The 27,191-nt window shown below is 35.9% G+C and overlaps 1 protein-coding gene across 1 annotated transcript in view; it reads left to right on the forward strand.

The window, feature by feature from the left end:
- LOC122789746 (ras-like protein family member 11A-like) overlaps positions 1-27,191 on the forward strand; it is a 550,204-nt gene that overhangs the window by 383,035 nt on the left and 139,978 nt on the right. The window contains exon 2 of the mRNA XM_044057181.1: positions 25,626-25,682. Within this exon, the coding sequence (XP_043913116.1) occupies positions 25,626-25,682 (57 nt within the window). The remainder of the gene's footprint in view (positions 1-25,625; positions 25,683-27,191) is intronic.

Genomic DNA, 27,191 nt, shown 5'->3' on the forward strand with positions numbered 1-27,191 from the left:
CTGCCAGCCCAGCTACCTGGAATTTTGTAAATAATCATATGTCATTTGTGAATATTAATATGATCCATAGGCTTGTCTTACAAATGTAAGATAATTATATGTTATCTGGATATTAAACTACTGGTGCAGAAGTGTATGTTGAACTGTAAGCTATGTACTGATCTTCAAGAATGTATCCACAGTGCATCCTACTGGAAGAGAGCAGAAATGTCTATGGACTATGTGCCTGTGCAAATATGTGTTTTCATAGTAGAAGCTAGAACATACAGAGTTAACTTGCAAAACACAAAGAAAATAAGTGGACATTATTTTACAATTCTGTTATCTCTGTGTCAGCTCACAGCAGACATAATGTCTGAAGCTAGAGGTTTTCTTATTGTCTAGAAACAGAAATAATTACTAGGTTTGAAATGTAAAAGTGTTAATTGTTTTACGACTTCCAGTTCTAGGCAAACATCTGAGAGGTATGTATTTTTGACACAGAGGTGCTAAATTCCAAGTATCTGTTTAGCCTGGGAACTGAAGGCAGGTGACAGGTAGTGATGTCACCCAGCTAACCCAGTAGTAGTGTGTATTATTAATTTAAGAACTATCTCAGACAGTAAGTCTGTGCATTTTGTATTTGTCTTTGGATCTGAAAGCATCTTCTCATCAGCACTTGCCTTGCTAATAGTAAGTACTAGATTATAGTAATCTCTCTTAGAGATAGATAGGAATAGAGTAAGATTAGTTTAGATGTTTTCTGTATTTATGTGAGGCTGTCCTGCAATGTTGTTTTAAAATATCTCCTCTGATTCTGAACTCTGTTATCACTGTGCTGAGTTATTGAGTATTGTCTTGTTCTTTTATTATTTAGTATTAAATATATTTAAACCTTTTAATTGTGGCTGGTTTGTTTAGAGATATTTAAGCTGTTAGAGTATTTACATATGTATTTGTTGACACTGTGTAGGCCACTCCAATAGCCTTGCTGTTGATCACACTTACCATTTGGATAATAGTAACATTACACAGTAGAATTGGTCACCCTTTCGGAAGGGCCTTATAGTAGCTAAGTAGTGGTTGGTGGCAGTGATAACTACCTTATAGTCTGGGCAGAAGGGGGTATAGCTAGTAAATCTGTGCCAGCCTTCCCCAGGAGTATCTGTGTGTTTATAAATAAATCAAATATCAAAGTGTGTGTGTCTGTCAGCTACTTGGGCAGGGACACGAAGCACTGGTTGGACAGAGAGGGTGCTGGAGGTTTTGGTTTGAGCACTCGGCTGAGATCTTAACTCTATAGCTGTGCTAGTGGGGAGTCCTACTGGGGATATGGAAAAGAGGAAGAAACCAGCCCCAGATTGACAGTGATCTTTGTGTACTCTTAAGCAAAATTGTACTTTACTGTGTGTGTACTTGTCCTCCTCCCAATGTGCACATCCCTCACTGGTACTAATGGTGAGGAATGAAGCTCATTGATTACTGGGCAAGTGCAGGAGCACCACATTAAGTATGCAGAATAAGTGTCCCCTTAAGATTGACAGTGATTTTGGGAAAAGGATCAATGTTATACATCTGCACATCAAGAGATTAAGAAACAAATTACCTGAACTAAAACAAAGAGCAAGTTCATCCAATCCAATGCTATAAGTCATGTGCACTTAAGAAGAAAGTGCAACTTGTAGGTTACTGCCTTTTTGGAGCAGACAAGATGAAACCTTGTAAATAAATAGTAAAAAAAATTGGACAGGGCTGCTGTGTAAATTAAAAAATCCCCTGATCTGAAAAAAACTAAAAATTCCACCATACAAAATGAGAAAAAACTATCATTGTCATTAGCTGACTGAGAGCTTGAAAAACAACATATTGTGTGCACATTTGCAGTTAAGCCTGTCTGCCGCCTGTCTGCCACCTGAAAAACATTACAGTAAAATGGATATCAAACAATTGTTGCACATAGTCCATATGTTTAACAGTGTGAGCTGTAAATCACTGCTTATGAAACAAGTAAACTGTTAGGTTTCTTATTTTGTATCAATCACCCTTCTAGCTAGAAAATGCCCTATAACTGGAGTCCATAACATACATGACTGTATTGTGCTAATGCCATCTCACAATTTTCACAGTGGATGGACTAATAATGCTAAACATACTCAGCAGTCATTTCCCTCCATTCTCTGTACAGGATCTCAAGTAACTTGCACAAGAGACACCAGGTGACTGCCCTACCCATAGAACACTGGGACAGTATCAGTCCTAATCACTGACTTTGATGACAAGACTGCCCAATATTTTACAAATCATTTCCTTTTTTGACTTAATCTACATGCATTGGCAAAGAAAATAAAGTGAATGGGGGAGTGCCATCCCATTTATCAGTTGTCAGCAGTAATGAAACTAGCACTTATGAGAAGAGATATACCTTGAAAAATATTAGAGATACTAAGAACCATCTGCTATTCAGAACTATAAGAGTTTTGAGGAATATACTACCTACAGGGTAGAAAAATTAATATTGTTGTAATCTTTAAAAAGCAGCATTTTAAACCCACAAGACTGCTTTCCCAAGAGATAAAAAAGTTGTAAAACATAAATGACAAACATAATTCATACCTCTCAGGTGCCAGATTTTCGGCTCATATTTTAGTCTGTTCCTCACAAAATTTGCATTTTTCTGTCAAATCACTAGGATGATCTGAGGAGTGAAACCACTAAATAATGACATTCATTTAAGTTTCAGACTTCAAATCCTTCAGAAAAAAGTATGTTAAAACAAACCCTGTTACTCCAGCAACTTTATATGTTTATAAGAGCAATGTTTAAAATCTGTCCCTATGTTTGGGCCTTTATCCAGATTTCTTGCACTAAGGGTTTGAGAGGTATGCCTGTGATAATTTCCAGTTAACAGAGGTGAATGCTCTTCCTAATGAGGCTTTTCTTCTCTAATAGCATCAACATAGCCTGTTACTTCAACCACACATAATTCAACAACACCACAAAGCCAGACACTTTTACTGTGGAGGTGCCGTGTAGAAACAAGTCCTGTGGACATTTGTGGTTAATCTCTCCTAGTATAAACATTGTATTTGTATTTTTGATGTGCAGTGATGCATAAACAACAGATGACAGCATTCATCCCTGCTCTGGGACAGAGGAGCAGTCACGACTTTAAAGACTAAACAAAGCACCTCATGTTTTGACTCACTGAAAATATAAAATATTGTTGTTACATACTGTGTCCCATACAGGTGACAAACAATATAACATTATAAAGTGAAACAGAGCACAATGCTCTGATTAAATACATCTCCTCAGAACTACACTGCACCAAATTAAATTGCCTAGCTACAGCTGCATGAAAATTAACAGATCAAACACATAAGACAGTTAACAATGTCACACTAATAAATACCTACAATTATTCTAATTATTCTCCTTACATAAGCAGTCTTACTCTGAGGTTGTTGCCCCTTTGAGAAACAGAAGTCTGTAAAATTTAACACTGTCTTGCTCTTCTTTCATATGGCTTCAGTTATGGGATTAAAAATATATATATTTCAAAGACAAAGACTTCATTCTATATGGATCAAGCAAATGTATATGTGCATCTGTGCTGTTGAACAATGAAACATATGCAACTGTGATCTAACCATTTTAGTCTCAGTAATACAAAGGATACTTATCACAGCAAAGACGGCCAACCACAAAGTTTTCTGCACAAAGTCTTTAATAGACGTGACAACAGTGAAAACAACTTGAAAATAACTATATATATTTCAATGGAGAGCTGTTCAAGCAAAAAAAAAGGGGTCGCCATGGGTGCTCCATGTGCCTCAGCCTATGCCAACATTGTACTGCACTATTGGGAGAACAAATTTATATTCTCAACCCCTTGGTCGAAGTTTATTACACATTACAAACTTTTTTGGATGATATTTGTGTGTTATGGAATGACAACCTTAATGAATTTATGGATTTTATGCTTTATATTAATTCTTCCACACAGAAAACTTCGTGGTTGGCCGTCTTTGCTGTGGTTTGTACTACTTCTTGGTTGGTGACTTACTACATTTCCGTACAAAGGATACTTATTCTATTAACCATGTGTAACTAGTTTTCCTATATATATATATATATATATATATATATATATATATATATATATATATATATATAGGTCTTGTTATGTCTTCTGCTGTATACTGTATTTTAACATATTGTGTAAAATTTTACTTACTGTGATTTTTCTTACTGTGGTACTTTTCTCCCCGGGCCTCCACTGAAAATGGACCTGTGTCCAGTCGGACCACCATCCCGGTTAACAAAAGTAAAATAAATAAAAATAAATAAAATTTTGAAATATGTTTTGGATATTTCTGATATCCTTATATTTGATATGGTTACTGAAGCAAATAATTTTTATAGGGATTTCAAGAACTTTATAGGATCATCTTGCCACATGAAGCAGCCAGCTAACACCAGTGATGACTGCTTTGTGCTAAATCCCACTGTCAGATTTGTGCCACTGAAGACACTAAAATGTGCTGCTGCTGCTGCCTGGTGAACAAACACTGTGGCATGTCTCTCTGTCTGCAATGATCATGGCTATGCAGATGTTGCACTGCAGAGATAATGGTACTGGGTTATGGGCTGTATAGGTGGTTCTTATACAGAAGAAGTAAGATTTATGAACTTTGGAATTTGTGTACTCTTCATTATGTGTGCATGCATACATGGAGTCATTTGAATGTCGTTATTTTCCAGAACTGCATGTCAGACATCAAGGACCCCACAATGTGTCAGAGCATAACTGGAGAAGCAGCTAATGGCATCCACTGCTTAGTGCATTACTGCTCGCAATGTATTGAATGATTGTGACAGTGCTGGACATCATCAATTGTTACAGCAGACCCTGGAATAACCTGTATATGTTCTGACATTGCACTGTTGCCCTCAACAGGAAGGATAGCTGTCTGTGCTGCAATGGTCATGATCTGAGTACTAACCTTTGACTGTATCTCTACATGGAGAGGCTTTCTTCCCTTCATGAGTATTCTATAGTTACATGAAGCATGCATAAATGATTATTCCTTTGCAAGATTCATTTACACAAATGCAGGACATTAAATTGCTATATGTCACTCCACTGTGTGGTAATTTCTGGGGCTCTACTCAGGGTGTTTTGTGAACACTGTAGGCTGCCAGTGTGCATGTCTTCCATTGCATATCATCCTTACACACTGCAAACCACATTTATGTATCTGGCTCTCCACACCCTGGCATAGCTCTCTGTCTCTAAGTGAAAGAAATCTTGACAGAGCCAAAAATAATGGGGGGACAAAGACCATATTTTAAATATTGTTCATACAAACTTAGAAAGTTGCTGGAATAACAGGGTTTGTATTAGGATGCATTTCAGGAAGGGTACCGAGTCTGAAACTCAAATGTATGTCATTATTTAATGACTTAAATATTCAGTAATTTTTCATTAAATCACATATGTTATGAGGAATAGACCAAAAATATGAGGCAAAAATCTGGACATACTGCAAAAATCTGTACAGTTGAGGTATGACTTTCCCCCTGATGTTACTAAAAGGAAACTCAGAAAAACAGGTAAAAATGGTTAGCAGTGGGAGAGCTACCTTTGAAACTATGGTAATGGTTAAGGGGTTAATTATAGCAGATAAGTATGTGGTTAAGTAGTCTGTTAAGTCAACTGTCTGAACCAGGTCTATTTATGTAGATGAATTCCTGATTATTCTAGGAAAGCACCAAATGAATGTAAAGTTAATTAAGTAAATGGATTTATTCTTTTCAGGCAGACATTATATTCGTGAAGATCTACAAACTTATACAAAAGCCTTAATGTTTTTTGATGACATTTTAATAAATAAATTAATCAGATCATGAAGTCATTCATTCCACTGACCAGTCTTGTAATAATAAAATAATGAGTTTTTTCTTTGCTTTATGGCATGGATCTATGCACTTCAAATGGCAATGATCCACAGTTATTAAATGGATGTTGCCGTACCACAATACTGATTTCAGAAAGATACTCTTGTCACACTTGTGATGTTCTGCATGTGGCTGGAACACAGAAGATTTTCTACAGTGTGTTACAATGCTGCTTCTACATTGCTAGTGATCCAAACTGGTGATAACTAAATGCTGAAAAATGAACATAAAAAATTGTTGATGGGAGAAGACCTTTGGTTCATTAAGTTTATTTGAATGTTGCATCTGATGCTAGGCAAGTGCATTTTCACCCATCTGTCTTTAGCATGTTTAAGCATGTTTGGTAATTAGCTTTCTAATACACTGTCTTGTAGCAGTGTGTTGCAGAGCTCCACCACCTTCTCCATGAAGTATTGTGTTCACTCAGCCTTATACCTCACTTCCTGTTGCTGCTCAGGCCTTACCTTCTAGTTTCAATTTCTTGTATGGATTATTATTTGTTTGCTGAGCTTAATTTGGGCTTAGCAGACTTATTACCATTACATGAATGTGTAAACGTGCAGGCAGACACAAACGCACAAATATGCATAAAGTTGTTTATCTCCATATAAAGGAAAAGAGCATTTAATTGTTAAATAAAATCTTTAGCTAGCAATCAAATGAAAACACACACACACACACACACACAACAAACAAAAAAAAGTTATTTCTCAGACTAACATTGTGAATTCAATTTATGTAACGGAGACATTTGAAAAAATGTTTAGTGTTTGTCGAAAATGTGCAAAACATCAGGCTTGTTTTCTTTGTTTAAAAAAATCTATACTTTGAGTGTGAGTAAAATACTAATAATTTTTTGCACTGTCAATTATCTTTTCTACATGCACTACAAAACCATTTGCTTTTGTTTATAATACTGAGATAAAGTATCTTTTAGTGTTTTTGTCAATTTACAAAACAACTATTTGGTGTTTGCATATAAATGTAATAATACGCAGATAATGTTTTGCTAAAGAGCATTCATCCTTGCAGCCTTTAGCTTTAATATTACTCACATTTGCTTGTCAAAACTGTGAAAATAGTTTTCTGCTTTTTGATCATTAACAAAACAATATACTATATACATAAATTAAATACTACTTTTGTAGAAATGTTCAGGGAGTTTTATAAGTAAACCTTAATGGCATTGCAGAAAGCAATTCTGCTTAAAATAGTTCTGCAGTAAACTATGCTGTGTCGCACATCTCCCTTGTGGCATAGCAAAGGCCTATGTTATGCATCTTAACCAGTGGCAGCTGGCAGGTCACCTAGTAAATGCCTTTCTGTGTAACTCTCCCTGGAGAAATGGCAGCAGCTCTTGACATATAAAAAGGCTGTATATGATAGGTGTTCCATACAAAAAGGGCATTTAAGAGAAGTCCATGCCTTACTGACTGATAAGTCTCCACAACACAATTTCCCTACTGTTCTGAGTGCATTGCCTTGTATTATCCCACAACTCCCCAAAGACATACAGCTTCTCTAGCAGGTCATATCACATTGTAGTAAGAGCTTCAAAGCCTCCCCCACACTCCACCTTACTCATGTGTGCTAACCTAACCCTACTTCTACCCTTGCCTATAACCCTAATCTCATACATTATTTTATGAAAAACCCTTTCCCTAACAGCAATGCTAAATAGCACATTTGGACATGCTTTTCAGGTGTCACACACACACACACACACACACACACACACACATGAACAGCATTAAAGCTGTCCCATTATCTTACCGTCACTCCGAGTCTAACCTTTAAACACTCTCACATACTTACACACACACCCTAATGGTGAAACTTTTGATATGTCATGTCAAATATCATATGATGTGCAATAAACTAATTCAAAGGGTGGAAAAACTTGTAGATTCCTGGGGTACCTCCCTGTATATAAAAAGAGAACATGTGGCAGATACTTTTCCCACTCCCTCTTGACTTGGTCCGAAATTGCCCTTAACAGTCTCTTCAGTATAGAGTTAAAACCCTCAACCAGAGTATTTATCTGTCTATAGTAGGGGGTGGTCTTCAGGTGCTTTTCCCCACAGTGCTTCCACAAACAAGCCAGCAGGTCTGACATAAAGCTGTCATCTCTGTCCATCAGTATTTCCCTGGGAAAACATATCCTGCTGAAAATGTCTACCAAAACATTTACTATCTTCTCTGTTTCACTGCAAGACAGAACTACCGCTTCGGGGTGCTTTGTCAAAAAATCCATCATTACAAGGATATATTTTTTTACCTGTGGACTCAGTGGTCCCACAGTATTCATAGCCACCCTCTGAGGTGGTTCCTCAGTAACAGGCAAAGGCATCAAAGCAGCCTTGGCTTTGTCTCTAGCCTTGCTATCCTTCTGTCACTGTTCACAAATCTTGCAGCATCTCATTAATCCAATATAAATTCTGCATTAGCAACTTTTTAGGATAGTTTATGCCCATATCACCTGCAAAAGGAATATCATGGGCTATGGAAAGAAGTGTCAGCTGGTAGGCCCAGGATATTACCAGCTGCTGTATTTCTTCTCTCTATAGCCCCCCTTGAGGGATCCATTCACTGTACAACAATATATAGTAAGTATCTCAGTACAGAGATGCCTTCTGTCTTTGAGTATCTGATGCCTCCTTCACTACCTCTCTCAAGTCCTGTAATGCAGAGTCTGAGAGCTGAGATGCCTCAGCTCCACCTTACTGATCCTTCCCAGTTCGTCTTCCAAAGGAAGTCTGGTACCATCTGCACAAGGTCTGACTGACTACTATCACCTCTTCCACAAGTAATACCTTTTAAGGGAAGCCCAATACCTTTACCTTTTCCTTGCTATAGTTCAGATCCCATGTCACTGCCAATAACCAGATCCCCCTTTGAAGTAGCCACATACCCAGATCCCTACTGCTTTCCTTACATTTGCTCCATTCTCAGCTATGTGTAAACAGCTTGCACAAAAGGTACTGTGGTGTCAAAGTAAGTCCTTCTTAGGACATCATCAGAATGAACTCAGAAACAGCCACCTGCTTGCTACTTGGCTCCCCATCATTCCCACTCCAAATAGTCTCTGGATAAAAGTACCTGAAAAAGTTTTCCACCTAAGGCTCTAAACTGGAGTGGACTGCTCAGAGAAGTAGTGCTCCTGTCTGACCATCACAGGTTTTGCTATGGGTATTTCTGAGGCTGTGTCCATTTTGGCAATGCTATCGTTCCTTTCTACCAGGATACTATACAGACTGTTTCCTCTAAATAACCCCCCACTATCATACTGCTAGTCTTGCTTGCTGCTTCCTGAGATCTTTATCCTACACCCCACCTTATTCAACAATGAGACTGCATATTTAGTTACATTTAAAAATCTAACCCCAAATCCTGGGCATATACTCAATGTAAGGCTTCTACCTTGTCCTGTGCAATTTGTTGAGATGGTTGAGGATGCCCTTGGGTTGTGTTATACTCATTTGAAGTTCTGCCCCTCCCCAACCCACCATGTAGTGGTAACCTGAAAGGCCCCCTTTCCTCTCCATTTCTTCAAAAGTATTACACTCCTGGTCTGCCACCCAAATCCTTAGGTCCTCAGGTGTAGTTCGAAGGGCTTGTTTTCTGACCAAAACATCTGCAAGCATTTCATATGTGGTGAACTTACATGCAGTTACCCATCTGTAAAAATACATGCTGATGATTTCTAGAGTATGTCTTACTTTTATTTGCATGTCTTTTGTATTATCTAAACTTCTTTCTATACAACTCTGCTGCCAACTTACAACAAGCAACAATCATTCTTTAACTCTGGCACAGTTTAAATAGTTAACATCAGTGATGACCAATATAGTTAAAAACATCAGCCACTGTCCTTGGTCATCTTGTTTCTGAATACACACATCCTCTCAATGGGCATTATACAACAGTCCAAATCAGCCCCCCTCCTTATATTGAGGAAAAGGTTTTGTACTGACCTGGGCTTCTTGGGTGTGATGTTCCCTCTCCTCATGAGTCACACACCTCTAGTGTATGAAGATCATATCCTTTTTTTTTCACTAGCATTGTTTTCCTCTTTACCTATTAGGTATGACAATGAACAAACTCGTACAAACTCATAAAAAAATGGGCACTATCCTTAAGGATCCTAGGTACAGAAGAAACTACCGGTCTCAATTTAGATTCAACCCAAAAAGAGCAACATTCAATGATCCACCCCTACCTGAAACTATAGGTCTTCGGGGTGGATCTAATGCATCCTTATGTATCTTAGGCAACACTTTAAATATTGTTAAAACTGGATACTTTACTGAAATAAAAATAAAAATCTCATCAGTTATAACATCACAGTCCCTTATTTCAGAAAAACACTATTAACTCATCTAATAATATTGTTCACCTCAGATGGTGTGATTTGCACGTGTCTTCCTGCTGAAGCATGCATTTAATTTTATTTACATAATGTACTGAATCCATTAACACAATCGCCCCACCCTTACCCGCAGGTCTTATCACAATCTCTGTGTTTTCTATCAAAGAGCTCAATGCTACTCTCTCTCCTACAGACAAATCATGGAAGTATACATAGCATCCAATTTGCTGTTAGTTACTCTAGATGTACAGAGTTTGTTCACTGTCATACCTAATAGGTATGGCTAACAGGCTATTAAGCAGTTTTTACGGTTACATAGCAATTTGCACAACAAGACATTGTTACATGTAACATCATTATTAGAAGTTATATTAGAGAACAATATATTCCTCTTTGAACAACAGCATTTTTGGCAACACTAGGGGGTAGCCATGGGTACCCCCTTCGCAAATTCATATGCCAATTTAGTGTTGTTCCAATGAGAAGTAGTAGTTTTGGTTAAGACAAATCATGAATGGAAGGAATTTCTAGTTTTCTACTCATGATTTGTGGATGACATATTCCTATTATGGACGGGTACAGTAGAAGCACTGAGGAATTTTGTTCTTTATCTAGAGTCTACCACAAGTTTTTTTATGTTTCACATCACAGTATTCTTATACTGAGATTGGTGTTTTAGATATAAACTTAGAATAGGATATTTTTAATAGATTAATATGAAGGTTTTTAGTAAACAATGTTAGAGGAATGGTTTATTAGTGAAGGGTAGCATGTATCCTGGTTTTGCTTTTCATAACATTATCAAAGGTCAGACCTATAGGATATCAAGGTTATGTACAGATGAAGAACAACTATGCACTGAGATAGGTGATTTGACGTCCCATTTTATTACCAGAGCATATCACCCCAATGAAGTGAATAAGGTGGTAAAAGAAACTTTGCAACTCTAAGAGAGACTAGAGCAGCTCCATGATATTCTAGTAAAGGTGTAGAGAATAGGCTTGCTGGGTTTAAAGATAGGACTAAATGGAAAGATAATATAAATTTATATATTAAATATAGTAGTGACATTAGAGGTATTTGTGACATAATATGGAATAATTGGAGACTGATGCTTTGAGAGGGATAGTTGGAGATGCTCACAGTTTCATATTTAAATGAAACCAGAATTTGAAACAAATTCTGTGTGACAAGAACAAACAACATTTTTGTATATAATACACAGATCTACTGGCAGAACTGGGGAGTGGTGATGGGCACCATGTGCTAACACTTATTCCAACCTTGTGTTGGCATACTGGGAGGAACATCACGTACTAGTGCCCATGCATGAACATTTTCAACATATAGCATTTTACAAAAGGTTGTTGATGAAATTTTTCTGTTGTGGCAGGGTACAGAGGACCAGTTATATCAGTTTATTATATATCTGGAACAGACTGTGGATTTCTTGAAGTTCACATCACAGGTGTCTGTTGATATTATTGACTTTTTAGATGTACATATATCAATTTTGGGTGATCACACTTTTTTACCAAGATGTTTCGTAAGAAATGTTGGAAGAATAAGTATTTATATAGATCTAGAATGCACCCAGGTTATATACATAATAATTTAATTAAGGAGCAACTAGTGAGGATTTCAAGGCTGCATACTTCGGAAGATGATTTTATACAAGCTTCAAACAACTTTGCTGAGTGCCTGAAGGATAGAGGATATCGTCATAGAGAAGTGAGGGACATTTTGGATAAATTAGAGTTACAAAAGAACAAGGGTGTACCCTATTTTTCTGAATTTTATAAGATGAACCAAGTGGAATGATCTATGAATTGAACTGGGTCTAGGATCTATAAACAGAGGATTAAAGTCCCACTTACATACACTAGTGATGTAGATAGTATTTGTAGTGTTATTAAGAACAACTGGAAGCTTCTTACTGTGGATGAACGTATTAAGGGGGTAGTAAGAGAAAAACCTGCATTTTTATTTAAGAACTGTACAAATCTTAAACAAAGGCTTTGTAATCGCCCTTCTGACACTAGATGTAAAATGAGTCAAAGAATAGGTACTTTTCCTTGCAATTCTTGCAAAGCATGTAGATGTATAAAAATGATAATGTTTTTATTCATCCTGTATATGGGAATAGACATTCTCCTCATTTGCATGCTGATTGTACTACTCAGCATTTAGTATGTTTAACCACCTGTAAACACTGTTCATGTTTTTATATTTTCAAAATGGACAGGCACTTTAAAGAAAGGATTTTATAGCATGTTCGAGATATTTCATCTAATAATAGTACTAATGCTTTAGCCAAGCCTGTTGTACAGTTTTCCTCACTCATTTTTGTCTTTATGGTTATGCAGGTTATTAGTTCTGATATTAGAGGTGGAGATGTTTTTAATGACAGTGAATTTGCCAAGCTTCATTGAATAGCTGAGCTAAAAGCTGATAAGTTGCCTGGTTTAAATGCTCAGCTACCTATTAAACCTGTGTTAAAGAAATGTCATTTAGTCTGCAAGTTTTGATTGGTGGTTAGTAGTTTAAATATGTTTGCTCTATGCAGAGGTTTTAGATCCGAAGAAGGTTTTTACTGAAATCGCTTACCTATGTGCCTTTAAAATTTCATAGCCATAGTTTTAGGTTACCCATGTTTCCTCAATTTGAAGTTCCTTGGAAATCACTTGCTTATTCTTAATGGAGAGAAAAAATGGGCTCTGAATGGAGAGATGAAAAGCCGGAGAGCAAAGTAGAGTAGTAGAGCTGAAACTGAATTCATCCTCAAGTCTTGGTGAGTACCATCATGAGGTGGACCCTGTTTTTCACATAATCTCACCAAGATGACACTGATATATAGACTGTTTTTATACAGCATATATTGTGGACAGAAGTAAGTCAAAAACTAAAAAAAGATAGCTGGGTGCACAAGACCCAGGATAAAAAGTGCCCAATCCTGGTAGGCACACTGGTGCCAGGACTAGAAAAAAATGACAGTGTAGAATCCTCAAAATATGGAATCATTCCTACAATGGGGCGAGGCTAGGCCTTGGGGGAGGATGTCCCCCTGTTGTAGAAGGAAGCAGCAGTCCCCAAAAATCATAAAAACTGATAGGCCAAAGAAGAGCCATAAAGGTGATAGAGTGGATTATTGAGGATAAAAAAATTATGTATTGTTACTATTATGCAAAAAGCTCAGAATTTCCAGACACAGGATATACAAAAAGATTAAGAGCTAAATTAGAGAAAAGAAAAATACTCCCACAGGAAAAACTGTCAGAAGCTTCAAATAAAAATTTGCATTCATTAATACAACAGATTTTTGAAAAGCAGTATATAGATCAAAAAACTTTGATCTGTTTGGAAAAAGAAGCATCTGAGGAAGTGCAACAATGTAAACAACAAAACCTAGATATTTTTGAAAAGTATAAAAAAGAAATATGGGCATGGGAAAGAAAGAGATTTGATATGGTACAATATTTATGCAAAGGAGAAACCCAAATTAATCAATATAAAGAAGGCAGCCCCAAAGATATTTGAAGAGAAATACAGGCAAAGGCACCCAGATATGGCAAATTTCGCAATAAAAAAATAATATCACAAAGATGGAATGTAGAAAAGAAGATTAGTAAAGCAGAAGTTAAAATAATAGAAGTTGAAGTTATGGAGTTCCTGCGAAGTGAAGGATTTAATATAGAAGGTCTAACACAGATTACAGAATGATGGAGTGTGTCCTCAAATTAAGGAGAAGCAAGAAGATCAGGAGACGTCTGAAGAAGAAATATGAACATGGGAAAGAAAAAGTGATTTAATATGGTGTAACATTTATGCAAAGGAGAAAGCAAAACTAACTAATCCATAAAGAGCAGCACCAAAGATATTTGAAGAGAAATATAGGCAAAGGAATCCGGATATGGAAAAGTTTACAATACACAAAATAAGACAGAGATGAAAAGGAGATTAGTAATGGGGAAGTCAAAGAAATAGAAACTGAGGTTATGGAGCATCTGGAAAATAAACGATTCAGTATAGAAAATCTAATGCAGAAAGCACCACAACAGGATAGAGCAATGGATATCCAAATTAAGGAGAAACCAGTGAAACAGGAAGCAATTGGTCAGGTGCCATATCAAGGTATTTTGGAGCCTTCCACAGGAAACCAGTATAAATATTCACTTGAAGCTAGACAGCAAGGGAATGAACACGAAACTGTGGAAACTCTGATACAGTCAATGTTGAGGAGTGATAGGCCAGTGAGTTCCCATATGACAGAGTAATGGATGGCACAGGATGAAATTGAAAAGAAGGTGCCACAGGAAGATGCTATGGAACCTTCTATAGAATGCCCACAGGAAATGGAAAATAAGGGATGTGCCCTCAGTTTGGAAGAAAATGAGCTAAGAGAAGAGTTGCTTGATTTAATAGCCATAGATATATTAAGATCAATGAAAAAAGTAGACTGCAGAAGGTCAATAAACCCCATAAGTCCAAAGTCTGATAAAACAAATGAACACAGTAATTAGGACTGTCCACAGATATCCATGAGATATAGCAGAAGTAAACAGGATATATTACTGTGTGAAGACTATAGGAGGGAAAAGATCAACAAAAATGCTAAGAAAGATAAATGTGATAAAAGCAATGAGCAGTATTAGAACAGACCAGGATCTATCATGCACTATCGCAAATAAACTAAAAGTGTCAGCACAGCCGGAAAAGCTTAGAAGATACGCAGATAAATATAAAGGAATTTGTTGACGACACAAAAAAGTTTTATAGAGAATTGGTAAACAAGGTAAAAGGAATTGAAAGACCACCAAAACAAGAAGAAGTAGATGCATTTTGGAGATGTATCTATGAAGATCCTGTGGAGCACACCAAAGATGCTAAATGAATAGAAGAAGTAAAAGAAAGAATAAGAAGTTTAAAGGTACAGGATATGAAATGGGATGAAGTAACAACCAGAGAGATTGAAACAAAGTTAAGAAAAGCCTCTAATTGGAAAACCCCAGGCCCAGATGCAATACCTAACTTTTGGTTAAAAGTATTAACATCTTTGCACAAAGATTTAGCCATGAGTAAGAACTATTTATATGCGCACCCTGAACAGACACCAACTTAGCTAACAACAGGTAAAACAATGCTATTACTTAAGAGTGAATCTGCAGGCTACCCCAAAAATTATAGACCAATTGTTAGATATTATGAATATGAGGCTGAAATTAATTATGTTGTAAATATGCTGAAAGACAAAGTTTGCTTAAATGCAGAAACAGAGTTTAGTAATATGTGATCAGCAACCATACTAAATGACTGTGGCTTAAAAAAATAAGGAACTTGCTTATAAGTGTATTACACACACATCAAGAAAGCTGAACTTCTTACAGACATGACAAGAATGTAATCTGCTTTCACTGGACAACAGGACATGCTTTTCTAAGAAAGTTTAAAAATGTGATTTTCTAATCCACAATCGCGTTTCCTTGAAGACAGTTTACTTATCAGCATTTGCACAAGAACAGATGTGTTAGCATTTGCGTCATCAAGGCAGTATCTTTCCAAAACCAAGAGGGTGTGTGTTTAACTAAAATATGTACAAAAAGTCTGTATTAAATCTAGTTATGTTAGATGTATGGTAGGGACACAAGTCCTGAGGTAAATGTCATATCTCTCACATCATCTGTACTATGTGTATTATGCCATAAAAAAGTATTGCATAATATTGATAAAACAATAGACTGTGAAGACAGATCTGTTCGTGATAAAGAATTAACTAAGGCTAAAGTGTTTCTATTATATTCAGATGTTAAACAGTTATGTCCTGTCACCACATGTGAGTCAAATCAGTTACTGATAGAACCCTTAGTACATTTTGTTACAAAAAAATGTAGTAAACTTCTAAAAAAGAGACACAATGAGTTCAGGAAGTTTAGACAAGTTATACAAACATTTTTTCAAAAGTGCATAGGAATTTCAGATTCAGCAGAACAGGTTCCTGAGACATATCAGGCAGACCATGAGGAGACTCTTAAACAACAGTTACAAGATGAAGAAAATAGATTAGCTGAACTGACAGAGACTAACTTCCTTCATACATTGGGAAAGAGTAGGAAACTACAGCTGATCTGTACAAAAGAAATATATTTTATAACATGTTTGTGTTTTGAAAATGGTTAAGCTTACATGGTAGGATGATAGGATCTGACAAATCATTCTCAAATGTTTAAAAATTCCATTCAATTAAAGCAATATATTTATCAGTACTACAGTAAAGTACAGCATATGACTGCCATTCTTAGCATAGTCAAAAGGTAAACAAAACTGTTCTATTGTATAAAATGAAATAAAAATTGATAATAAGAGTAAAAAGTTAAAGTCACAAAACTGACATGATTGTATAAAGATATACAGATACAAGACAGACATGCATGCATGCTATTTTCATCTAGAGTACATTTGTTTACAACACACAAGAATAACAGGCAGACAACAGCAAATATAAATAATGTAAATATATAAATGTGTTTGTTAAGCTAATAGCTATTTATTTTTTTAAATTTTTTTATATATAATTGTATAGTAATACCACAACAAACAGTTTAAAGTTCTGAATTTTAAAAATAAATAAAATCACGGATGGTATTAGTCAAACAGTCTTTGTAAAATGAATGTCAGAACAGTTAAATAAATAAAAAAATACTGAAATCAAAAGTTAAAAAATATATATGATTAAAGGAAAAATGCTAAAAAGGGTTAACTGAAATGTGAGCTCAGACCTTCCTAAACTGGATGAATAGTTACAGGAAATGTTGAAAAGATAAGATAAGAAACAAGACTGCTAGACAAGTGGCTTGAGTTTTTCTAAAAACTTATTATTTAAAACATAATTGTTAAAATGTTCACATGCAACACTATTTGGTAATTATAATAAAACATCACAATTGTGCATATATGTCACTGATAAAAAATAATAATTAAAAAAAAAACCTTAGTTACATCAAGTATAGCCAACAGATGGGTTATAGTATACATACAGTTCAAATAAAGTATACAGGAGGGTACAAATAACTACTACTAGTAGAAGTAGACAGCAAAGGCAACAGAAAAGATGATCAAATCAGACAAAGGTCTATAGTTTAATAACCTAATAAAGCAAATGTATAACCAAAGTGTTGGGCTGACATACATTCTATTCTCACAGTATAAAGCAGATAAACAATAGTGCAGTACTACAGGGGGAGGGGTACTTTATCAGTTTTACACATTGTGTGAGCAGTATGTGTTGCAAAAGGGTCTGAAATAAAGTTAAGAGCAGAAATAATATATCGCTCCTTCTTGACAATACTCTTTTAGGGGGAGGAAAAAACTGGTATTAGTGCATTAGAAATATTGGTAAGCAGATTGAACCTGACAGAATAAGATATTTTAGTATTAAATTGTATTTACAACCTGTTAAACTGTAAAGTTATACAAGAGATGGTTTAAAAAACAAAAGATATGGCTTAAAATTGATAACAGCTATACAAGAGAAAGTAAAGATATGTATAAATTGAGCAAGAATGGTCACTATTTTTTAATATGTTTTTGACAAAACAATGTTAGTATAAAAAAGAAAATAACAGGACATATGGATTTGGTATCAATTCCACTAGATATTTCTAAAGAGACAAACATTTTCCAAGATTTTGCTTAATATTAATGCTATTAAATTTGTAAGATTAGACTAAATTTACTTTATAGTCTTTGTATGTACAAATGTAAAAAAAATCAGTACAAATGATAGTCTTTGTATGTACAAATACAGAAGAATTCAGTACAAATTAAATTAATGTCTAGCAATGAATATGTGTGAAAAACCATGTTTTAAAAAAATTGGTTTGAGGATAGCTGCTAGATTGAAATGCATGAATAGCAAACAGTCTGTGTAAATACATACTGTACAGAATACATTGTAATACGTTTAAAAGTAATTTGTCAAGTTGTAATATCACTGGTTTTACCCAAGTAAAATAATTGCTTTCAAATATTTATTATCTAAGCCCAGTTCAGTACTTTACCAAGATGTTAATGGGCAGTTCAAAGACATGACCACAATGTTATAAATGCTTGCAGTAGCACATGGTTCTTGTCTCTTATAGTTAATTCAACAAGTTGCAAAGAGTTAATGAAACAGTTCTAAGTCATAAATTAAATTCTGTAATTGCAAAATAATAAATTAATCAAGTTAAACTAAAGCAGACACAGCTCATAACTGATAAAATATTTTCACAGAATGGTCTGCAAAAGAAAAAGTTGTTAAATACATTCAGTTTTGGTAGTGATACTTAATAAAATGTTTTGAGTATGTTTAAAAACAGAGGGAATTGTTAGATATTATGAATATGAGGCTGAAATTAATTATGTTGTAAATATGCTGAAAGAAAAAGTTTGCTTAAATGCAGAAACAGAGTTTAGTAATATGTGATCAGCAACCATACTAAATGACTGTGGCTTAAAAAAATAAGGAACTTGCTTATAAGTGTATTACACACACATCAAGAAAGCTGAACTTCTTACAGACATGACAAGAATGTAATCTGCTTTCACTGGACAACAGGACATGTTTTTCCAAGAAAGTTTAAAAATGTGCTTTTCTAATCCACAAGGCATTTCCTTGAAGACAGTTTACTTATCAGCATTTGCACAAGAACAGATGTGTTAGCATTTGCGTCATCAAGGCAGTATCTTTCCAAAACCAAGAGGGTGTGTGTTTAACTTAAATATGTATAAAAAGTCTGTATTAAATCTAGTTATGTTAGAGGTATGGTAGGGACACAAGTCCTGAGGTAAATGTTATATCTCTCACATCATCTGTACTATATGAGAAGTAAAGTTGGTACAGTACTTTTAAGCTGCAACGTTTGTCCAGTTTGGTTTATTATAAAAAGTTATTGGTTATTGCTCTCTAAAGTTGATGCTGCAAAGTATATTCTCTCATCACTGTATATTCTGCAAGTTTCTGTATGCGACAGACTGTGAATGCAAATATAACCAGACTTTGAATTTTAGCAGAATCCAGCCAGCAAGACTGAGTGTCTTAAGAAGACTTCAAATCCCACAGGAAGAGCAAGCAGTAAGAAGCAGTAAGCAGAGAGCTAAATATTTTTTCAATAGCGACCCAGCTGAGTGACTAGAGCCATATAATATATTTTTTCACCAATAACTTGCCTTGCGACGATGTATAAACTATACATGGGAATTGATGCAGATAGACTTTATAGTCATTTAAAAGAAAACTCAATTATGGCAGTAGAACAAAAGGGCAATAGAAGAAAGTCATATGGAAGAAAAGATCATTTGTTGTTAAATAAAGTTATAGTGGAGAACTGTAAAAAGGGGAAGAATCTAAGTATGGCATGGACTGACTGCAAAAAAGCATTTGATAGTATCCCACATGGATAAAAGAGTGCTTAAATGTGTATAAGATACACCCTACACTGATCAACTATATTACAGTGACCATAAAACAGTGGCAGACCACTTTGTAATTAAGCCATGATAAAGTACAAATTATTATCCTGGGGATAAAAATTCAAAGAGGGATATTCCAGGGTGACTCTCTGTCACCGTTGATATTCTGCCTTGCCCTTAACTCATTAAGCTGTCTACTTAACAGCTTTGGCCAAGGCTATAATTTGGCTCCTAGAAAACAACAAAGTCTAAAGACTTCTCATCTTCTCTTTGTCAATGATTTAAAACTGTATAGCTCATCAGATGAGGAACTGAAAGCACAGCTGCAGGTTGTCAAAACTTTTTCAGATGATATTAGAATGTCATTTGGTCTTGATAAATGTGCAAAAGCAACCTTTAAAGCTGGAAAACTGCAGCAACAGGAAAACATCAGTTTGGGACAAGAATGTGTTATAAAAGAACTTGAGCAAGGGGGAGTAGATAAATACCTGGGAAATGATGAAGGATCAGCAATAAAACATGAACAAATGTGAATAAAACTTAGTAAGGAATACTTTAGAAGACTTAAATTAATTCTAAAAACAGCATTGACATCTAGGAACAAAATCCAGTCTGTAAACCAATTTGCTCTTCCAGTCCAAACTTACAGTTTTGGAGTGATTGATTGGCCCCAAAACATGCTGGATAGATTAGATATTAAAACAAGAAGGATGCTTCATGTTCACCAAATGATCTATAAAAAATCAGTGCATACCAAGATTATATATTCCCCATTCTGAAGGAGGGATGGGCCTCCTTGAAATTGATTACATATATAGATCTGCAGTCATGGGACTCTACACATATCTGCTGACCTCACAAGACCCAAATGTAGTGAATGTTTTGAAACATGAGGAGAATAAATCTAAGATGACTTCTCTGCTTAACTTAGCAGAAGCATATCGGCATCAAGCAGGAATGGAAATCAAACCATAAGCAGATAAAAATTAGGCAGCAACTGAATGTGGCAAAAAAACAAAACAAAAGAAAGACTATAAGGTGAAGGACCAGATGAAAAGGCAAGAAATGTGGAAAACACATAAATATAATTGCATGTATAGAAAATGCCTGGAAGAACCTCATGTATGTTGATCAGGAATGAATGCAGGAATGGTCAAGGAGAGGTGAATTCAAACAAAGAGATGAAAGGTTGATATTGGTGGCCCAAGATTGTGGGCTACGTACATCTTGGTTTACAAAGTCCATTGGATGTGTGGGAGAAACAGACAAATGTAGGTTTTTTTAAAACTGAACTGGAAACAGTTGCATGCCTCGTTGCTGGTTGTGACATACCAATGGCAGAAGGACTGTATACTAAAAGGCATAATAATGTGGTAAGACTGTTGCACTGGGGACTGTGCAAACATTATGGTATTGAAGTGGCTGAAAAACACTGGAAACATAAGCCATAAAGCATCACAGAAAATTAAGTCTACATCACATGGGATCATCAATTACCAACAGTTCAAAAGATAGATGCTAGAAAACTGGATATAAGGGTCCAAGAAAAGAAGACAAAAAAAGCACTGAGCATTGAAATCACCACAGTCAGTAACTACAGTGTCCTGCATACAGAGAGAGACACAAAGTTATAAAATACCAGGATTTGCAAGCAGAAACGAGAGCAGTGTGGAAGAAGGATACCCATATAGCTGCAATAGTAGTAGGAGCAATGGGTCTTATAAAAAAAGAGTCTACAGTCATATTTAGATATGTTGCCAATACATGTAACTCCATACGAACTGCAGAAGGAGTCATAACTGGGCACATTGCGGGTGCTGTGAAGAACACTTTTGGCTGACATCAAAGAGTGAAACAATACTAATTTCATGAACTTTAATCATAGTTTGACTTAGGAATGGGGTCCATTCCCATCATGGTATTAGAAACCCAAAAGTTTTGGAGAAATGAAAAAGAGTGAAAAGCATGATTGCCTGAAATTGCAGAGCACTATTTTGGTGAGATCCTCTTTTCCCCAATGTCATGCAGCCATGGTGTTGGAAAATATAGGTTTGGAATGTGTGGGGTTTGCCACCAGCAAAAAAAAAAAAGGTTTTGATTTGTACCATTGCATCAAAATGCACAGATGTGTTTCAATTAGTTGTGACTGCAAAAGCAATTCCAAGCATCTGGATTCTGACCCTTCATAGTGAAATCATATCTTATGTGTGTGCCAAACTTTTCAGCTTTTTGTGCCAACCTGGAAAAGTTTTCTCTGACAGAAATATCAGCAGTGTTTTTAGAATAGCTAAAGTGCATAATCGCGAATTTGAATATCTCAAATTCGCGGTTATAGCTTTACGCTTCGTTACATCTGGTGTTTTCTGTGGATGGTGTATGGTATTTTGTTTGGATGTAGATGCGATTTAAGGTAAGTGTTTTATAAGAGTTTTGGGTGGGAGTTTGAATGTATGTGAGTGTGTTTTTAAGTTGTACGTGTGAGTTAGTGTAGGTATGTGAAAGTATGAGTGTGTAAGTTTTGTATGTGCTGGTGTTTGTATATGTGTGATGTGTGTGTCTGTGTACAAGGGACTGTGGAATGTCTGGGTGTGAGTTTGCTGTCTTTTCCTGTTTGGGCAATCTCGGAGTTAGTATATAAGTAGGGGGTGTGGGGGTGCAGGGGGGCTTGCCCCCTGCTTATATGCATTGTAGGTTTGTTTGTCTTTTTGTGTTTGTGTGTGTTTTGTTTGTTGTGGTGGGGGTTGGATGATGTATGTGTTGTGTGGTGTATGGTGTGTTTATTTGATTGATTTTGTGTTTCGTGGTTTTGGGCTTTCGGGATTTGGAACGTTCGTGTTTATGGTCTCGAAATACTGAAATTCGAGATTTCAGAATTTCGAGATTATAAAGTGAATATATATATATATATATATATATATATATATATATGAGTATAGCTGTAGTACACCAGGGAACAGATTTATAACTCCCTCTTTAACAAACCTGACAATGTTTGTACTATCATCATATAACAGAATACAGAGAGCAGTTACAGCAGATAAATCCAGAGGGTTTCTTGCAGATATTGATAGTGTTTCTGGAAACTGTAAAATTCTGTCTGCTGAGAGACAAATTTTCAAAGGTAGGAATGAGCATTGGGACTACTATACCATTAGATGCTTCACAAGCTTAACATTATAATAGTCTTTCATTAAGTTTATGGTATCAGATATCTGGGTGTCCACCTTTATTGTAGTTGTTAGAGGAATGAGCACCTTTGTCACTACTGCATAGCCCTTGATGTCCTCATTACTGTAGCCATAGAGTAACCTAGTGGACGAACAGCAATGGCCAAGGGAGTCCGTAAGGCATTTCAGGAAGTTCACTTATATCAGGTGTATATCAGGTAGGTGTGTGTGTGTGCACCAGATGTATGAGAAATTATGTCTGTGGAAGGAGACTTTATTTGCTAAATCTGGAACATTCTAACATTGTGCATCATTTTTCCTCAAGTTAGGAATGACACTGTCTGTATCTGCACGGATAGTTCTGCTTTAACCTGCAACTCAGGTAGTGAGGCAGTTGGGAGGGCAACTGTTAAAACAGGGGAGCAGATCATAACACAAACAGCAAGAAAGAGGCATACTTCACTGAAAACAATAAGCCTGAACCCATCAGTGACACTTTCCCTATGGCTCAATTGATGTCCAGTTCATTATTTTTAATCTGCTTTAATGATATAAACAGAATATTGCATACATTTATTTTGCTCTTTTAAAATAAATACCTGACAAGCTGAAAAATGTTTATGTAAATTGCATACCTTTCAAACTCTAAGCACAAAAATCTGGACAAAGCCAAAAATAATGGAGGGACAAAGGTCCAAAATCAGCAACATATTTTAAATATTGCTCTTGTAAACTTAGAAAGTTCTACAGTAACATGTTTGGAGTTGTCATGCATTTTTTGGAAGGATATGAAGCCTGAAACTCAAATGTGTGTCGTTATGTAATGACATCAATCATCAATTATTTGTCAGAAAACCACAAATTGTATGAGGTAAAGACCAAAAATATAAGGCAAAAATCCGGACATCCTGTGAAAATCTGGATAGTTGAGAGGTGTGATAAGTTGTCAACTGATCATTACATCAATGTGCATTTGAGGGAGAGAGAAACACAGAGAGAGACTCCTCCCTGAATGTGACTAATTTGACCTGAAATGGTGTGTGATCTCAGAAGTGATTATAATAAAAAAGAGGTGCAGGAGGTGATGCCCTCTGCAGGGGGACATGGGACTATTGTTCCCAAGAGAACACAAATTTTTATTTTTAGCTGTTTCCATGTGTATTCTCACAGAAATGGGATGGCACTGCACTAGGTATTGGTCTCACTGTCATATCACTTTTAAGTTATATTTGGTTGAACTGACTGTGTTACTTCAGTACCACAGTGCTATAGAATGCATATCTGGTTTACCTACCCCTGCAAAATGATTACAATGCCATCCGGCTATGGCGTTAGCTCTGCTGAATGCTCATTTGTTTAGAATGAGGTGAAATGACCTTTAGGTTAACTGTCTTACACCACCATTAATAAGGAGGCTGCTGAACATATTTAGCCTGTTATACCTAGTACCTTTTATCATTCACAGCTTTTATCTCACACAGATGTCTTCCAAAATCTGGGTGCCTTGCAGGACATTGATCCCTTATGTCAAATCCTTGCAGCTGTAATATTCTACTGGTCCTGTCACAGTTACCCCACAAGTAATTTCGGGAGCTAGAAGAAATATGTAATTATTTTAAACTGTCTTCTTACAGTTATGTGGAGCTCATACAGCTATATTTTGGGGATGTAGACACAGTTTTTAAATAAACTATGTAGGTCTTGCCAGCTGCATAGCTGCTGTCATTTATCACCTACGTTAAAACATTATTTCTGTATCGTTATGTGTGCTATTGCTCCAGGGCTTGCTTCCTGGGTTCTCCAGGAAGGAAGTCCTCTGACCAGAGTGTGTTATCTGACATCTCCCAGTCTCTGGGGCACTTGCTGGCATTTCACTGCCATATCCAGACTACATTACATAATTTAAACATCCAACATAATTTGAGTACAAACCCATAAGAATTTATAGATTTTACTTTCAGTGATTGAATCTATACTGTGTAGGAGTGTGAAATGGTTGTGAATCTTTTGAATAATCCGAGACATCTCCCACTTCCTAAGAAGCAGCAAACTTGGAATTGATTATATTAATGAAGGAGAAACATGACATCGTCCACTGAATGTTTAGTTGTAGAGGGTGGGGGCTTTGTCCATTTAGTAAAAACAACACTTGGAATTCTGTTAATTTGGAATTTAAAAATAGAACCATATTTTGCAAGTTGAAGCTCCTAGCTAAAGCAAGTATGCTATCTGTATTCCCTTAAGCAGCATTTTACAGAAGAAAACATGCTGATACAGGCAGTAGCTTCCAAATAAGTGAAAGAAATACATTCAGCATGAAGTCTGAAAACTGCTAGGTCATTCAGTCTATCCATTTTTGCTGGTTGTTGTAAAAGCCATATATCTTACTAGTATCTTTGTTAACTTGGTTTTGCTTCTTAAATTCTGCTAATCCTTATGAAATGATTTCAGGGTTTACCCACTTGATTCATTCTACCACTTTGTGTGTATGTGTGATATAGATTATGTACCATGTCAGAATTAAAAAATAAAAATTAAATTCTTCCTAGTTTCAGCATCATTTAAATCATGTTTGCTTAGTTTATGTGAAAATGTCTTTCCCTAAATAATGCATTTTTGGTCACTACAAGTAAAGAAGTCAGTAAACTGCATTTTTAAGAAAGTGTTTCTGTCAGTTTGTGATGTTTTTAATTGTCTTTCAGCACTTGTGGTACGATTCCTCACCAAACGGTTTATTGGCGACTATGAGAGCAACACAGGTATGTAATATGAGTTATAAATCTTCTCACATGTACTTTCCTGATAGGTGCTACAATGTTTTCGATTAGGTAAGAGCAGTGTTCCCAGGGAGATGGGTTACAGGATCTAATTATTCTTTGATGAAGTACCGTTTAACCTTATGTACCTCTGTTGTACTAGCTCAGTCTGTTCACTGATTCCCACAGTTTTGTACAAAGAACTGTTGGTCTTGTGACTGAAAAGAAACAGTGCAGAGAACTGTAAACATCTAATATCAGTGATAAACTTCTTACTTTAGATTAATCCAAGGAATCACTGAACACCATAGTACTGACCGAAGCAACTATAGGGAAACACAGTATGAATGATGAAAATGTGAAATTTAATGGGAGACTTGACATAAGCAGGAAGAGAGCTCAGAGGAGGCTGAGCAGAATAATTTTTAAATGATAAGGTTGTTATATGTGGGGTGTTAAGGTTATTTTCACATGCTGCTAAAAAACAATTAATTTAGTGTTCCTGTTCTTCTTAGAAGAGAAGACGAAAAAATAATAGGGGTATACAAAGGTTTGAACTTGTCATTTGTGGAGGAAATTGGTTGCACTAAATCATGCATTCAAATATCAGGAAGCAATTTAAATTCAAAATAAAAAAAACAAACAAAAAACATAGATATTGCATAATGGTTTAAGGGGATCTGGAATACTGTAGCATATAATGTACAGCAGCTAAAAGTAAGCTGAATGATGGTATCACCCAAATATTTCTTTTAAATACCTGGCACACTTATACTACTTCATTTACATGCAACCAAAAAAATCTACTTCACTTATGTTCAGTTAGTTAAACATGAATTTCCTACATTTGTACCTGTAAACCTTTCCCTAGGTTTATATGCCCACTTCATTTTGGTTCCTCATTTTTAAATTACATTGCAAATCAGCTGTAGCACTTTTCTTCCCTTCCAGTTAACTGAATTCACCTTAAATAAGCTTGTCCCTTAAGTCACTTTTACTAAACATAACCATATTTCAAGTTATTGTGCATATCGGTTGTGCACTTACATACCAGTGCACTATACTGTGCATAGCTGAGAACTGTTTAGCAAAGGATGTGTCCACAACAAATGGCTCATGTTTCTGCCTGTCTGTGCAAAACTCTCCTAACATTGTACTTGCTAAGAAACATGACGTACAATTTCCACTAGGCTGGACTTTGTCATTGTAATGTTTTTCACAGTATTCATACTAGGGCATCACTTCATATTGCCTATATTGCTGATATATGAAGTGTACCAGTGATAAATCAATGTGCTGTGTATATGTTATATGCAAGGATGAAGGCTGCTACTCAGTAATATTGGTTAATCAATACTTACAACTGCTGTGAACTATTTCTCCTGCAGATCACCACTGTAACTGGGTACTGCAAAGCTGGATTTACCTGGTTAATAAAATAAGTAAACAATAAGTCAAGAGGGGTTGCGCATCACACAGATATTGATAGTGGAGGTAGCAGCCTGAAGACAT

The sequence above is a fragment of the Protopterus annectens genome, chromosome 15.part0 (assembly GCF_019279795.1).
Source record: "Protopterus annectens isolate FY-2018-M chromosome 15.part0, PAN1.0, whole genome shotgun sequence".
Lineage (NCBI taxonomy): Eukaryota > Metazoa > Chordata > Ceratodontiformes > Protopteridae > Protopterus > Protopterus annectens.